At 40.6% G+C, this 16690-nt stretch overlaps 1 protein-coding gene across 3 annotated transcripts in view; it reads right to left on the bottom strand.

The window, feature by feature from the left end:
- The window catches only part of LOC109876399 (ankyrin repeat domain-containing protein 13A-like), a 33871-nt gene that overhangs the window by 2604 nt on the left and 14577 nt on the right, over positions 1 to 16690 (bottom strand). For all 3 annotated transcript variants that reach the window (XM_020468823.2, XM_020468828.2, XM_031818167.1), the window contains exons 3-14: positions 8883 to 9007; positions 8724 to 8769; positions 8487 to 8630; positions 8157 to 8346; positions 5393 to 5459; positions 3300 to 3381; positions 2934 to 2995; positions 2599 to 2729; positions 2031 to 2188; positions 1534 to 1671; positions 974 to 1146; positions 655 to 719 (exon numbers count right to left, since the gene is read on the bottom strand). In XM_020468823.2, the coding sequence (XP_020324412.1) occupies positions 655 to 719; positions 974 to 1146; positions 1534 to 1671; positions 2031 to 2188; positions 2599 to 2729; positions 2934 to 2995; positions 3300 to 3381; positions 5393 to 5459; positions 8157 to 8346; positions 8487 to 8630; positions 8724 to 8769; positions 8883 to 9007 (1381 nt within the window). The remainder of the gene's footprint in view (positions 1 to 654; positions 720 to 973; positions 1147 to 1533; positions 1672 to 2030; positions 2189 to 2598; positions 2730 to 2933; positions 2996 to 3299; positions 3382 to 5392; positions 5460 to 8156; positions 8347 to 8486; positions 8631 to 8723; positions 8770 to 8882; positions 9008 to 16690) is intronic.

The following is a 16690-nucleotide window of genomic DNA, read 5'->3' as shown; positions in this document are numbered from 1 at the left end:
TCAGAAAGAGAAGAAAGGCTTGGAATGTTTCTTTCCTGGACGACAGTTGTCCATTGTGAATAACTACCAACCTCCTTTTAAAAGCACCTATCCACATACTGCACATCCGACCATACCTCAGCAAAGCTGAGAAAATTGTGCTTTTAATGCTAAGTTGTTTGGACACGTGCTTGCAATACCAGGTCTGTGGGTTTTGTGCTAATTGAAAGTCACTTTGGGCAAAAGTGAATAGTGTAGCCAGTGATGTGCAGGAATACTTTGTGAATACCTGCCCTGAACTTAGTCACTGTTACTACCTGGCGACAACCCGGTACTCTACCCTGCACCTTAGAGACCGCTGTCCTATGTACAGAGTCATGGAACACTGGTCACTTTAATAATGTTTACATACTGTTTTACCCACCTTATATGTATATATTTTATTCTAGTGATGTCTCATCCTATATAACTACTGCTGTACTAACCTTTTCTATTCATATACTGTCCATACTTTCTCTCATATATATATGGCGACGACACACACACACACACACACACACACACACACACACACACACACACACACACACACACACACACACACACACACACACACACACACACACACACACACACACACACACACACACACACACACAATACAATTTGATTTACCTGTCACTCTGGCTACTGAGAATAGGGTCCGTGAGGTCCCCATTGGCATCTTCCCAGGTCACTTCCTAGAGGACAAAATTAAGGGTGGAGTAGGTAAGGTAAAATGCTTGGCACGTCGCAGATAGAACTGGTATAAATGTAACGGACATAATTCCCTATAATATCAGTTCTACACAATCTGCTTTGTAATATTGTGGCCTCCTGAACAGACACAGATCCCAGGTAAAAAAAGATGAGAAGTGAGGCGGAGGAGTCCGTGAGAGCAAGAGGACCTGACGAGGAGTGTGTGTGGCGTGTGTGTGTGTGTGGCGTCTCAGACCTGTTCCGGGTCTCCACCACCGGACTCCAGCAAACTCTGGTGGATGGCGTACTGCAGTAGCTCCTCGTCGTGGTTGGATACGGGCATGTGGCGGCTGCTGCCCCCTCCTCCTCTGTGGCGGTAGTGTGCAGGCACCTCAAATACAGAGGGACACACCTGGAATAGAGGGGGAACTGGAGGGAACAGAAATAGAGAATGTTGTTATTATTGGTAAGCTGTCAATATCGACATTTCTAATGAAATTGATATAGATACATTTACATACACTTAGCAGACACTCTTATCCAGAGCGACTTGCAGAAGCAATTAGGGTTAAGGGCATTGTACAAGGACACGTCAACAAAGTTTTCACCTAGTCGGCTTTGGGATTCGAACCAGCAAACTTTCGGTTACTGGCCCAACGCTCTTAACCGCTAGGCTACCCGCCGCCAAACATTCCTACTTGTTGTTCAGCTGTCAGAAGCAACTGAAGAAATTAATTTGAGAAATGTGTTCATAATAACCCATGGGAATGAATGCCGTGGTCACTTCACCCAGGTCAGCGGAATGAGTGTGCCTACCTGCAGCTTCACCGCCGTCCTCCTCCGAGGGTGTGGGCGTGGCAGCCAAGGGTGGCGTGTCCAGGGGTTCGCACGTACTGCATTTGTTGACACCACCAAATGAAATGCGAGCATTGAGCACGTGGAACAGGGGAATCTCTGTGTGAGAGGAAACAACGACGTATAACCTTTATGCATCCCGTTATTTAAAAGCAAATGCCTCTATGGTGAGCCTTTCATAGTGGTACTTGGTGAGTATATGTGTGTGCAGTTTCTCAATCAGGGGCCGTATTTATCAAGCGTGTCAGAGTATGAGTGCTGATTTAGGGTCAGTTTTGCTTTATAGTTCACATAGAATAAGATTACATGAAAAGGGGTACCTGATCCTAGATCAGCACTCCTCTGAGATGCTCGATTCAGTCAGCCCCAGATCTTTAGTGTTTGAATGAGCTAAGTCGCACAAGCATTTTGTGTAAACATTCTAATTTCTTCACTCTTCCACAGAGGATTAACTGTACCTATTTTTACAGGGAACCCCGGAGGGAACTTGAGGGTGACAAAATCCCGTAGCCGGGCGAAGTGGCTGCTGGTCCGGGCCATGAGATCGATGATAGGGGTGACCTGCTCCACCAGGGAGAGAGGGTGTTCCTCGCTCATCCACAATGTGCCCTTGAACCTGGACATATCAGGGTCATATTCATTAGTGCACACCGTAGCAATACTTTTTGCAATGGAAAACAAAAACATGTGTTTCTTATTGGACAAGTTCAGGTCGTCTCTCCCTGTTTCAGTCAATTTTTTTTGTTTTGATGCCTAAGAATCTGTTTGCGCAAGGGGATGTAAAGAATGACTAATCTTAATCACATCATGAGTAGTTATTTGGGATGCAGGGTGATTTGTAGATCTGATGTTTTGTAGTTCAACTGAACTGCAATGTAGTCCCATCTCAATACAACCACTCTTATGCTAAAACCTAGACACCAACACCTTCATATGAACTGAGGGAAACCATTATAAAAACAATCAAGACTTCTGATGACATGAATATTAATGAAAAAGCCTTGCTTAGCAGCATCATTTTCTTACTTCTGGGTTCGGATGGTGAGTTCAATGGGCCGGCCAATGTCTCTGTCTTCAAGGTCAAACTCAGGGTCAAAGTACTCCTCTGGTGTGATAGCGGTGGGGTTGGTGGGTGTTGCGTACTCCAGAGTGAGGTCCTATCCACAATATGAACAGAGTTTAGTGTTTTTATTGAACCCATTACAAACCAAGTTGAGTGTTCTCATTGAAGCAAACATGAACCAAGACGAAGCGTTCTTATTGAAGTCAAAAAGGCAAGTAAAATTCTGTTTATGTAGCTAAGTAATAAAACAATTAGATAATCCTCCATAACCTTAAATCCTGGTCTACTGATCTCTTACCCCTTGAGCACTGATCTGCTGCTCCACAGTCCCAAGAAGAGACTCCAGAACATTCCTCTCACCTAGAAGACAAAAAAAAAGAAGAGACCATGCGTTGTGTGTCAGACACAGCGCTGGTCTCCAACAAGTCTGCTCCTAAACTGAGCCAGGCCATTTAGGGTCTGTGTACCACCTCTGGGTTATTATAACTGTGACAGTGTAGCTGACTAAAGGGACTAAAGACGCAGCTTATTAAACATTGAGATGAGGACCATCTCTCGTAGACCAGAAGTAGTGCATTATATAGGGATAGGGGGCCATTTCAGACACAATCTAACTGTTGTTATGTCTCTCTACCTCCACCTAGAGGAATTATAGAGTGTTTACTTTTTATTCTAGCTTTCTCCTCATCGGTGAGATGCTCCGTCCTCGTCCGGATCACCACATTTACATTGTTCACAGTGAAAACCTGCAATGAAAAGAAAAACAACTCATGCAGTATACAGCATACTATTCTTCCCTTTACTGCTACAAGGAAATAACACTACTGAGCCTTTAAATCTACTATAGATATTGTCAAATTAAAGGGGCAATCAGCAGTTGCTACATCAATTTTGGGATTTGTAAATGAATGATATGTACCCATTGATTCTTGAAGAATATAACTTTAAAATTACTAATGAGCATAGTTCAACTGTCGTACCCCATCAGAACCCAAAGTATAAGCTTGTTTTACACAAATATTTATATGTAAACAAACACTATATAGCCCCAAAACATGGTTAAAACTATCATTTTGATATCATGGATGGTCAGTCCAACACATCTATAGCTTGGTCTATGAATATGAGATCCAGTTACATTTCTCCAGCATCATCCCTCAGCCTTTTACCAAAACAGGGGTGGGGAGTATGCTTTGTTATTGTTTCTACTGCTGATCAACAGCATCCTCCCGGACATCCTAGACCCACTCCAATTCGCATACCGCCCCAACAGATCCACAGATGATGCAATCCCAATCGCACTCCACACTGCCCTTTCTCACCTGGAAAAAAGGAACACCTATGTGAGAATGCTGTTCATTGACTACAGCTCAGCATTCAACACCATAGTGCCCAAGAAGCTCATCACTAAGCTAAGGACTCTGGGACTAAACACCTCCCTCTGCATCTGGATCCTGGACTTCCTGATGGGCTGCCCCCAGGTGGTAAGAGTAGGCAACAACACGTCTGCCACACTGATCCTTAACACTGGGGCCCCTCAGGGGTGTGTACTTAATCCCCTCCTGTATTCCCTGTTCACCCACGACTGTGTGGCCAAACACGACTCCAACACCATCATTAAGTTTGCTGATGACACAACAGTGGAAGGCCTGATCACCGACAAAGATGAGATGGCCCTATATGGAGGAGGTCAGAGAACTGACAGTGTGGTGCCAGTACACCAACCTCTCCCTCAATGTGAGCAAGACAAAGGAGCTGATTGTGTACTACAGGAAAAGGCAGGCCGAACAGGCCGCCATTAACATCGACAGGGCTGTAGTGGAGTGGGTCAAGAGTTTCAAGTTCCTTGATGTCCACATCACCAACGAGTTATCATGGTCCAAACATACCAAGACAATCATGAAGAGGGTACAACAAAACCTTCTCCCCCTCAGGAGACTGAAAAGATTTGTCATGGGTTCCCAGATCCTCAAAAGGTTCAACAGCTGCACCATCGAGAGCATCCTGTCTGGTTGCATCACCGCCTGGTATGGCAACTGCTCAGCATCTGACCGTAAAGCACTACAGAGGGTAGTGCGAACAGCCCAGTACATCACTGGGGCCAAGCTTCCTACCATCCAGGACCTATACAATAGGCGGTGTTAGAGGAAAGCCCATAAAATTGTCAGAGACTCCAGTCACCCAAGTTATAGACTGTTTTCTCTGCTACCGCACTGCAAGTGGTACCAGAGCGCCAAGTCTAGGACAAAAAGGCTCCTCAACAGCTTCTATCCCCATAAGAAGCTGCTGAACAATTAATCAAAATCGCACTGGACAATTTACATTGACCCCCCTCCCTTTTGTACACTCCTGCTACTCGCTGTTCATTATCTATGCATACTCACTTCACACCCACCTACATGTACAAATTACCTAAACTAACCGGTACACCCGCGCACACTGACTCGATACCGGTGTCACCTGTATATAGCCTCGTTATTGTTTTTCTTATTGTATTACTTTTTATTATTACTTTTTATTTTAGTCTATTTGGTAAATCATTTAACTCTTCTTGAACTGCACTGTTGGTTAAGGGCTTGTAAGTAAGCATTTCACGTTAAAGTCTACACTTGTTGTATTCGGGGCATGTGACAAATAGTTTGATTTGATTTCATTGCAGCTTCAAAGAAAGGAACTTGTGTAAGGTCAGTAAACCTAGACAAGCAACAAAATAATTAAACATTAACAGGGCAAGAATGTTATAATAAATGCACGAACCTTAGCCTCGAAACCACTGACAACTTCCGTTTTGTCACTCCTCCAACCCCAAATCCCAGACTTATTTCTGTGGAAAACAATTTGGAGTCCTGTTACTATAAAACCCTGTACAAGTTTACTTGTCCTTCAACGAAGACTTACAGTTGAAGTCGAAAGTTTACATACACCTTAGCCAAATACACTTAAACTCAGTTTTTCACAATTCCTGACATTTAATCCTAGTAAGAATTCCCTGTCTTAGGTCAGTTAGGATCACCACTTTATTTAAAAAATGTCAGAATACTAGTAGAGAGATTAATTATTTTCAGCTTTTATTTCTTTCATCACATTCCCAGTGGGTCAGAAGTTTACATACACTCAATTAGTATTTGGTAGCAATGCCTTTAAATTGTTTAACTTGGGTCAGACGTTTCGGGTAGCCTTCCACAAGCTTCCCACAATAAGTTGGTTGAATTTTGTCCCATTCCTACTGACAGAGCTGGTGTAACTGAGTCAGGCTTGTAGGCCTCCTTGCTCGCACACACTTTTTCATTTCCGCCCACACATCTTCTATGAGATTGAGGTCAGAGCTCAAAATGATGCTGCCACCCCAGTGCTTCACGGTTGGGTTGGTGTTCTTCGGCTTGCAAGCCTCCCCCTTTTTCCTACAAACATAAGGATGGTCATTATGGCCAAACAGTTCTATTTTTGTTTCATCAGACCAGAGGACATTTCTCCAAAAAGTACAATCTTTGTCCCCATGTGCAGTTGCAAACCGTAGCCTGGCTTTTTTATGGTGGTTTTGGAGCAGTGGCTTCTTCCTTGCTGAGCAGCCTTTCAGGTTATGTCGATATAGGACTCCTTTTACTGTGGATATAGTATTTTGTACCTGTTTCCTCCAGCATCTTCACAAGGTCCTTTACTGTTGTTCTGGGATTGATTTGCACTTTTTGCACCAAAGTACGTTCTTCTCTAGGAGACAGAATGCGTCTCCTTCCTGAGAGGTATGACGGCTGCGTGGTCCCATGGTGTTTATACTTGTGTACTATTGTTTGTACAGATGAACGTGGTACCTTTGGAAATTGCTCCCAAGGATGAACCAGACTTGTGGAGGTCTACAATTGACACCTCCAATTGACTCAAATGATGTCAATTTGCCTATCAGAAGCTTCTAAAGCAATGACATCCTTTCTGGAAGCTGTTTAGAGGCACAGCCAACTTAGTGTATGTCAACTTCTGACCCACTGGAATTGTAATACAGTGAATTATAAGTGAAATAATCTGTCTGTAAACAATTGTTGGAAAAATGACTTGTGTTATGCACAAAGTAGATGTCTTAACCGACTTGCCAGAACTATAGTTTGTTAAACCTCTCTGGGGCAGGGGGCATTATTTTCACCTCCGGATGAAAAGCGTGCCCAAAGTAAACTGCCTGTTACACAAGCCCAGAAGCTAGGATATGCATATAATTGGGAGATTTGGATAGAAAACACTCTAAAACTGTTAAAATAATGTCTGTGAGTATAACAGAACTGATATGGCAGGCGAAACCCCGAGGACAACCCCCCCCCTCCCTAAAAAAAAATGTCAGCTTATCACTTTTTTCAATGGCTATTACTTTAATTATAAGGCCAAGTCCTCCCAGATTGCAGTTCCTAGGGCTTCTACTAGATGTCAACAGTCTTTAGAAAGAGTTTCAGGCTGGTTTTTGGAAAAATTACCCAGAAATTGTAGTTTTTCTAGGTGGCTTCCATTTTGGCTATAGTGTTTCCAAGCGCGTGGAAGAATGCGCGTTCTTTGGTATTTTTCTCCGGTGAAGACAATAACGATTCTCAGTCTTAAATTTTATAGTTTATTTGCATATTAGGATACTTAAAGGTTTGATTATCATCGTTGTTTGACTTGTTTGGAAAAGTTTATTAGTAACGTTTGGGATTAATTTTGTATGCATTTTGATGGAGGGAAAATGGGTGGATTATTGACTGAAGCGTGCCAGCTAAACTGAGTTTTTATGGATATAAAGAAGGACATTATCGAACAAAAGGACCATTTGTGATGTAATTGGGACCTTTTGGAGTGCCTTGAAAATAAAAGAGAGCCGCTCTAGGAGCTCAGATGCAAAAATGTCATTACCAACGTTTCGACAGCCAAGCTGTCTTCATCAGGGTATAATCACAAACACTGCGGGATGACTTGTGTATATAGTGTCAAAAGACACAGGTGTCTGTAATCATGGCCAAGAGTGGCCTAATATCATTGGTTAATAATCAAATATTAAAATGTCATACAAAGAACAGCATACAAACAACAAATGAATAGCATACGATCATAGATTAATTTGACTACACAAGTTTACAAACAATTACAATGGAAAAGTCACAATAATCACAAGAATGGCTTCAGATCAAAGTCTACGTTGAGACCGAAGGGTGCAAGGGTCTTTAAATTAAAGATCCAGGCAGCCTCTCGTTTTAACTATAAATTATTACGGCGGCTGGATTAACAAGAAGTTAAGCTTTATTTTGATGTATAACACATATCTTTTCAAGAACGTTAAATATTTGAATTTAGTATTTTTGAATGTCTCACTCTGCAATTTCACTGGATGTTGGCCAGGTGGGACGCTACCGTTCCACCTCTACCCTAGAAAGGTTAACAAGCAATTTGTGGAGTGGTTGAAAAACAGGTTTTAATGACTCCAACCTAAGTGTATGTAAACTTCCGACTTCAACTGAATATGACACAATAGAAAAACAAGATAAGTGTAGTACGGTTTGGATCTTACCTCTCAAAAGCAATGTGCCTGGTGTCCAGAAAAGTGTTGACGATGGGCGTGGTTAGCCGCTTGGCCACTTCCTGTACGGCAGGTTGCATAGAGTTCAGTGTTACATCCTCTATTTCCCGGGAGATGTCAAAGCGGTCCGTGTCCACCACCTCTTCGTCATGGTTCACCTCCAACAACTCAGTCCAGGTATCTGCCAATGGGCACAAGCACACACTGTGAAACATACGCCAACAGAGTAAAAGACGAGGTAAAAGATGAGACGGCCTGCTGAAATAGTGGTCAGTAGAACGCTGTTGTGGGAAAGCCTTACTCAGGGAAAAGGGGACTCACCATCTCCTCTGAAGATGTAGCTCCGACGACCTCTGATCCAAGTCATGTTCTCGAAGCCCAGCAGGGTGGCGTCCACTCGTAAGCTGGCTCCGCTCTTCCAGATCCGACACACATCACTAGGACAAACCCGGGATACGAGGGGGACTGGGAACAGATGGGAAAGCAACATAAACAACAAAGTCTCAAACATCCACACATGGCACATTCAAATGGGGGGGTTTATCAACTAGAACTTACTCCAACTTGTGAACTCCCATTTCATTTCCATGTAGAAATCTGGGGACTGGGGGATTTGGAAAGAGGCATGAGTTTACAGCTTTACATTTTTTTAATTTAAATGCATGAGTGAAAAACATTTCAGAGAGGGGAGCAAACAGAGAGAGAGAGAGAGAACACCTCACGGATCTTGCTCAGAAGCTCAGGTACTCCTCCCAGGGCTGTAGAGGCTTTGAGGTAGTCTCTCCTCTGGAGCACAAGCTGAACCATCTCTGGGTCACCAGTGCTGACCGCCTCCTGCAGCACTACACACAAACATGTTTATGATGAGAAGTTAATTTAAACATATACCACACTTCTGTGATGACAAATGTATTCAAAACAAATAATTGTTTTGGCCAAGTGAGTGTGGAAGAGGTGAAATAATTATTGTTGTCTATCAACAATGACAAGCCACCTGGGTCTGACAACTTAGATGAAAAATTACTGAGGATGATAGCGGACGATATTGCCACTCCTATTCGCCATCTCTTCAATTTAAGCCTAATAGGAAAGTGTGTGCCCTCAGGCCTGGAGGGAAGCAAGTCATTCCGCTACCCAAGAATAGCAAAGAACCCTTTACAGGTTCAAAAAGCCGACCAATCGGACTATTACCAACCCTTAGTAAACTGTGTTTGACCAGATACAATGCTATTTCACAGTAAACAAATGAATAACAGAGGATTTTAGCACGCTTATGGGGAAGGGCATTCAACATGTACGACACTTACACAAATGACTGATTGGCTGAGAGAAATTGATAATAAAAAATATTGTGGGAGCTGTTTTGTTAGACATCAGTGCAGCTTTTGACATTATCAATCATAATCTGCTGCTGGAAAAACATAGGTGTTATGGCTTTACATTCCCTGCTATATTTTGGATCGAGAGTTACCTGTCTAACAGAACATAGAGGTTCTTTAATGGAAGCTTCTCTAACATAATCCAGGTAGAGTCAGGCATTCCCTAGGGAAGCTGTCTAGGCCCCTTACTTTTTTCAATCTTTACTATCGACCTGCCACTAGCACGGAGTAAAGCCTGTCTGTCCATGTATGCTGATGACACAACACTATATACGTCAGCTACCACAGCAAGTGAAATCACTTAAAAGAGCTTCAGTCAGTTTCAGGATGGATGGCAATAAATAAATCCTACATTTTTCAAAAACTAAAAGCATTGTATTTCGGACAAATCATTCCATTAAACCTCAACTAAATCTTGTAATGAATAATGTAGAAATTGAGCAAGTTGAGGCAATTAAACTACTTGGAGTAACCCTGGATTGTAAACTGTCCTGGTCAAAACATGATGATACAACAGTAACTAAAATGGGGAGAGGTCTGTCCATAATAAAGCGCTGCTTTATCTTCTTAACAACGCTATCAACAAGGCAGGTCCTACAGGCCTGGACCTGGACTACGGTCTAATTGTGTGGTCAGATGCCACAAAGAGGGACTTAAGAAAATGACAATTGTCCCAGAACAGGGCAGCACGGCGGACCCTTAAATGTACACGGAGCGCTAACATAAATTATATGTATGTCAATCTCTCCTGGCTCAAAGTAGAGGAGAGATCGACTTAATCACTACTTGTATTTGTGAGAAGTATTGCCATATTGAATGCACTGAGTTGTCTGTTCAAACTACTAGCCCACAGCTCAGACACCTATGCATACACCACAAGACATGCCACCAAAGGTCTCTTCACAATCCTCAAGTCCAGAACAGACTATGGGAGGTGCACAGTACCACATAGAGCCATGACTACATGGAACTCTATTCCACATAAAGTAACTCATGCAATCAGTAAAATCAGATTTAAAAAACAGATTAAAAAAAGACACCTTCTGATACAGTGGAGACTGTGAAAGACACACACACACACACGCACACACAATAGCATACGCACTATACACAGACGTACACATGGATTTTGTGTTGTAGAGTAGTGGTAGTAGAGTAGTGGCCTGAGGGCCCACACTTAATGTGTTGTGAAATGTAATGTCATGTTTTAAATTTTGCTGGACCTCAGGAAGAGTAGCTGCTCCCTTGGCTAATGGGGACCCACAATAAATACAAATACACCTCGATTGTACAATATTTGCACATTATTCTTTAAAAAAAAATCTCTATAGGCTTCCTTTTTTTCACTCTGTCATTTAGGTTAGTATTATTGAGTAACTACAATGTTGTTGATACTCCTATCATAGCCATTAAACTAAATAACTGTTTTAAAGTCATTGGCCTCTGAAATCCCAGAGCGGTTTCATTCCTCTCTGGCAGCTGAGTTAGGAATCACGCCTGTATCTTTGTAGTGAATGGGTGTATTGATAAACCATCCAAAGTGTAATTAATAACTTCACCATGCTCAAAGGGATATTCAATGTCTGTTTTCTTAGGTTTAAAAAAACTATCTACCAATAGGTATCCTTCTTTGCGAGGCACTAGAAAGCCCCCCTTGCCTTTGTGGTTGAAACTGTGTTTGAAATTCACTACTCGACTGAGGGACCTTTGTGAGAGCAAAATTGCAAGACTATGTTATAATACTTTTACTGCATCAAATGGTTGTTTTATGCAACAGAATAGAGTATTCTTAACTATTGTGTGTGTGTTCTACTGAGGATGGGCCTCTGGGAGATAACACTGACAAGAGATTTACAATGTCTTTTGAGTGATAAAACCTAAAGAGCATTCCAGAGCATGAGTTAATGTTTCTGTTCTATACCGTACCAGGGAGAGATGGTTCCAGTATGGAGTCGGAGGGACAGATACTGGTTCACGATACAATGAAAGATACTGTCTGATATGTATTACAGGCATCTTTCATACACATCTTAACCTTGTGACTCATTCTATATATCTGTTGTTCTTCATGTAAGTAGGTTGAAAGGGGTGTATCTTGGCTATAAAATACCTTTGTACTTTTGTCTCGGGGATCTCAACAAGTCATTTGATCTTGTATTGTCGACTAGCCATCATTATCGTAGAGCACTCAATCGATTCACTTTATATGTCTCCGTTGTATTGACCTGCTCCCTTATTAATAAGTGAATAAAAGATTCAGTTTAAGTATAACTCTGACTTGTGTGATACGTTTGTCTCTCCTCATTTGATAGTAAAGAAATTAACCACCACACCTTACAGATCATTGTATGTGTGGGGTACAGATTTGAGGTAGTCATTCAAAAATCTGGTTAAACACTATTATTGCACATAGAGTGAGTCCATGCAACTTATCAAGTGACTTGTTAAGCACATGTTTACTACTGAACTAATTTAGGCTTGCCATAAGAAAGGGGTTTAATATTTATTGACTCAAGACATTTCAGCTTTTCCTTAATTTGTAAAAAATTAGATACATCATCAGAGCGCGCAACAGAACATTGTACACTTTGTTGTTAATATTAAAACATTTTCATTAAATCGATTTTAATCCGAACCAAAATTTTGTTGCTAAGGATTCCACAATGCGGGTAGCCTTTACGGCTGGGAAAATTTGAACACTACCAACAAAAGGAGCTGATCAAAAGCAGGGGAAGGGAGCTTGAAGGGACCAAATTTAGTCTCAATGACCAATTTCCAAGGGAGATAAACGAACGTCGTAAGAGACTGTATCCGGTACAAAGACAACAAAGGGAGGATGGTAGGCGTGCCTTTATTATTGTGGACAAACTCTTTAGAGATGGACAGCTATTCCGGGACAGCTCCATAACACTGTGGCTGTACTAAATTCTACAGGGACTTCAGGTTACGAAAAGAAGGTATGGGAACTGTGAAAATATCTGAACATTATGAAGTGGATATGAACACATACACTCAATTACATGCTTGCTTACACATACGGACTTACGGACACATACATACACACACACACACACCTAATCTCGCTCTCTTCTCTCACTCTCTATTGTCGAGAATTGTTTGATAATTGAACGTGTTTATTGTTTGTCTATCTTTTTTTGTATTTGTCTACAAGTTTCTATATGTTTACAACAAGCAAGGGGAAGATATCAGAATAGGAGCATTGGGGAATAATAACATATTGTACGGAATACATTTGTACTGTAGTGAGGCCATCTCTAGAGTAATGCAAGGTCTCTCATGATCATGTGAAACGTCAATTGCTATGGAAATACTGGGATGTTTTTTCAATTATGTTAAAGGTAATTATAATGTAACTATGATTGTGATACAATATGGATTACAATTATCATTATGAATATTAAGGCTATATGCACTACATGTTACACACAGACACTCAACCATGCAAATTGGCAGAGTTATTATTTATTTGGGCATCACACATTATGGTCTTACTCTTATACAGACATCGTATACACTCTCACTATATCACATCCAATATCATACACTTCAACCTACTCAGATTGGCTACACACATAATATCTTGTCTCAATTTTCTAACATCTGTGGCATTGGCTCACAGGCAAGGGAATAAAACAAATATAGCTAGAACCTATTTCTTGAATTCTAAATATCAGATATTTGAAAGCTCTAGTTTAACCTTCATAATACCTCTGATGGCAGTAACTTTACAAGCACTAATTATGGTCCATTTAGACTGAGAATAGTATCTAGTTATGGTAAGGGGTGAAATAAGTATAGCCAGTTATAAAATGTAATGGTTTAGCAGATTATAAAAAAAGAAGATCAGTCTTTACATGGCTAAAAGGAATATAGCATATACTGTTTACAGGAAACTCACTCTACATCCTTAGATGAAGTAGCGTGGAAAAAGGAATAGGGTGGTGAAATAATTTTCTGTCATGGACAAATGAACTCGAAGGGTGTGATATTCATTAAGAAAAATGTTGATCTGAATGTGCAAATAGTCAGGAATGATTCGCAAGGAAGTTGGATCCTTTTGAATATGAAAGTGGACAAAAAAGAGATTTATCTCATTAATCTATATGGTCCAAATCAGGATGATCCACACTTCTTCAAAAACATTTATAACAATTTATTGAACTTACAGGCAACAAATTATCTAATCATTATGGTAGGAGACTATAACACAGTGTTAAGTACCTCAATGGACTGTAAAGGTCATCACTCTACAAACTATCATCACCGTGCCCTTAAACTTCTTAAGGCTAGGGGGCACTATTTCCCCATCCGGATGCCCAAAGTAAACTGCCTGCAACTCAGGCCCAGAAACTAGGATATGCATATTATTAGTAGATTTGGATAGAAAACACTCTGAAGTTTCTAAAACTGTTTGAATGATGTCTGAGTATAACAGAACTTATTTCGCAATCCGAGGACAAACCATCCAGGAATCTTTTTTTTGGGTCATTCTCTTTTCAATGGAAATCTAGAATTCTAAGGCAGTTGCTTGCAGATCCTATCACTTCCACAAGATGTCAACAGTCTTTAGAAATTGGTTGATGTTTTTCCTTTGAGAAATGAAGAAGTAGGGCTGTCCAGAACGAGGGTCGGGTGAAGTGTACTGTTGTGGTTTTCCTCCGGTATTGAACACAATTTATTCCGTCTTAAATTTTATCGATTACTTACGTTTAAAAATACCTAAAGTTGGATTAGGAAAGTTGTTTGAAATGTTTGGATCAAGTTTACAGGTAACTAATTAGATAATGTGTAGAAATGTTGTGGGAGTTGTAACCGGTGTATTTTCTGAATCATACGCGCCAAATAAATAGACATTTTGGATATATAACGGCAGAATTTATCGAACAAAAGGACCATTTGTGATGTTTAATGGACATATTGGAGTGCCAACAGAAGAAGATCTTCAAAGGTAAGGCATGCATTATATGTTATTTCTGACTTTTGTGTTGTGCCTGGCGGGTTGAATTACGATTTTCATGTGTATGTTTGATGGGGTGCTATCCTCAGATAATAGCATGGTTTGCTTTCACCGTAAAGCCTTTTTGAAATCTGACACTGTGGCTGGATTAACTTCTTGACGCTACCCATCCCTTAACTTCTTCGATATAGGGGGCGCTCTTTTAATTTTTGGATAAAAAAACATTCCCATTTTAAACAAGATATTTTGTCACGAAAAGATGCTCGACTATGCATATAATTGACAGCTTTGGAAAGAAAACACTCCAATGTTTCCAAAACTGCAAAGATATTATCTGTGAGTGCCACAGAAATGATGCTACAGGCGAAACCAAGATGAAATTTCAAACAGGAATTGTCCCAGATTTTGAAGGCGCTGTGTTCCAATGTCTCCTTATATGGCTGTGAATGCGCCAGGAATGAGCCTACACTTTCTGTCGTTTCCCCAAGGTGTCTGCAGCATTGTGACGTATTTGTAGGCATATCATTGGAAGATTGACCATAAGAGACATTTACCAGGTGCCCGCTTGGTGTCCTCCATCAAAATTATTGCGTAATCTCCAGCTGCGTGCATTTTTCCATTTGGTTCAGAGGAGAAACCAAACTGCCACGAATGATTTATCATCGAATAGATATGTGAAAACACCTTGAGGATTGATTCTAAACAACGTTTGCCATGTTTCTGTCGATATTATGGAGTTAATTTGGAAAAAAAGTTTGGCGTTGTAATGAATTAATTTTCAGGGGGTTTTCTTAGCCAAACGTGATGAACAAAACGGAGCGATTTCTCCTACACAAATAATATTTTTGGAAAAACTGAACATTTGCTATCTAACTGAGAGTCTCCTCATTGAAAACATCTGAAGTTCTTCAAAGGTAAATTATTTTATTTGAATGCTTTTCTTGTTTTTGTGAAAATGTTGCCTGCTGAATGCTAGGCTTAATGCTATGCTAGCTATCAATACTCTTACACAAATGCTTGTGTAGCTATGGTTGAAAAGCATATTTTGAAAATCTGAGATGACAGTGTTGTTAACAAAAGGCTAAGCTTGTGAGCCAATATATTTATTTCATTTCATTTGCGATTTTCATGAATAGTTAACGTTGCGTTATGGTAATGAGCTTGAGGCTATGATTACGCTCCCAGATACGGGATTGCTCGAGGCAAGAAGTTAAGCGGGATAATTGTCATCAGCAACCGTTGAATAGCATAGCGCCTCAGTCAAATAATATGCAATATTGCAAAACACAGCTTAGCCTTATGTTAATCCACCTGTCGTCTCAGATTTTGAAATTATGCATTACAGCGAAGGCAATCCAAGCGTTTGTAAGTTTATCGATCGCATGACAAAACATTAAGTACACTTAGCATCAGGTCGCTTGGTCACGAAAATCAGAAAAGCAATCAAATTAATCGTTTACCTTTGATCTTCGGATGTTTTCATTCACGAGACTCCCAGTTACACAACAAACGTTCCTTTTCTTCCATAAAGATTATTTTTATATCCAAAATACCTCCGTTTGTGTGGCGCATTATGTTCAGAAATCCACAGGAAAGAGCGGTCACGACAACGCAGACAAATTCCAAATAATATTCGTAATGTCCACAGAAACATGTCAAACGTTTTTTATAATCAATCCTCAGGTTGTTTTTAAAATATATAATCAATAATATATCAACCACAAATGTCTTTCACAGTAGGAGAGGGAAAAGCAATACCTATCCAAACTCTGTTGCGTGAGCAAAACTCATGTGACCACTGGACGCGATGTTATCGTTCTGGATAATTTTTCAAAATAAAAGCCTGAAACTATGTCTGAAGACTGTTGACACCTTGAGGAAGCGATAGGAAAAGGAATCTGGTTGATATTCCTTTAAATGGAGCAATTGGGAGGCTATGGAACATGGACATGGAGTTTTCAAAATAGGGGCCACTTCCTTTTTTGATTTTTCTCTGGGTTTCGCCTGCAATATCAGTTCTGTTATACTCAAAGACAATATTTTGACAGTTTTGGAAACTTTAGAGTTTTCTATCCTAAATCGGTCAATTATATGCATATTCTAGCATCTGGTCCTGAGAAATAGGCCGTTTACTTTGGGAACATTATTTTTCAAAAAATAAAAAGTGC

The sequence above is a fragment of the Oncorhynchus kisutch genome, linkage group LG3 (genome assembly GCF_002021735.2).
Source record: "Oncorhynchus kisutch isolate 150728-3 linkage group LG3, Okis_V2, whole genome shotgun sequence".
NCBI classification, from domain to species: Eukaryota; Metazoa; Chordata; class Actinopteri; order Salmoniformes; family Salmonidae; genus Oncorhynchus; species Oncorhynchus kisutch.
This window is presented reverse-complemented; position numbering and strand designations above follow the sequence as displayed.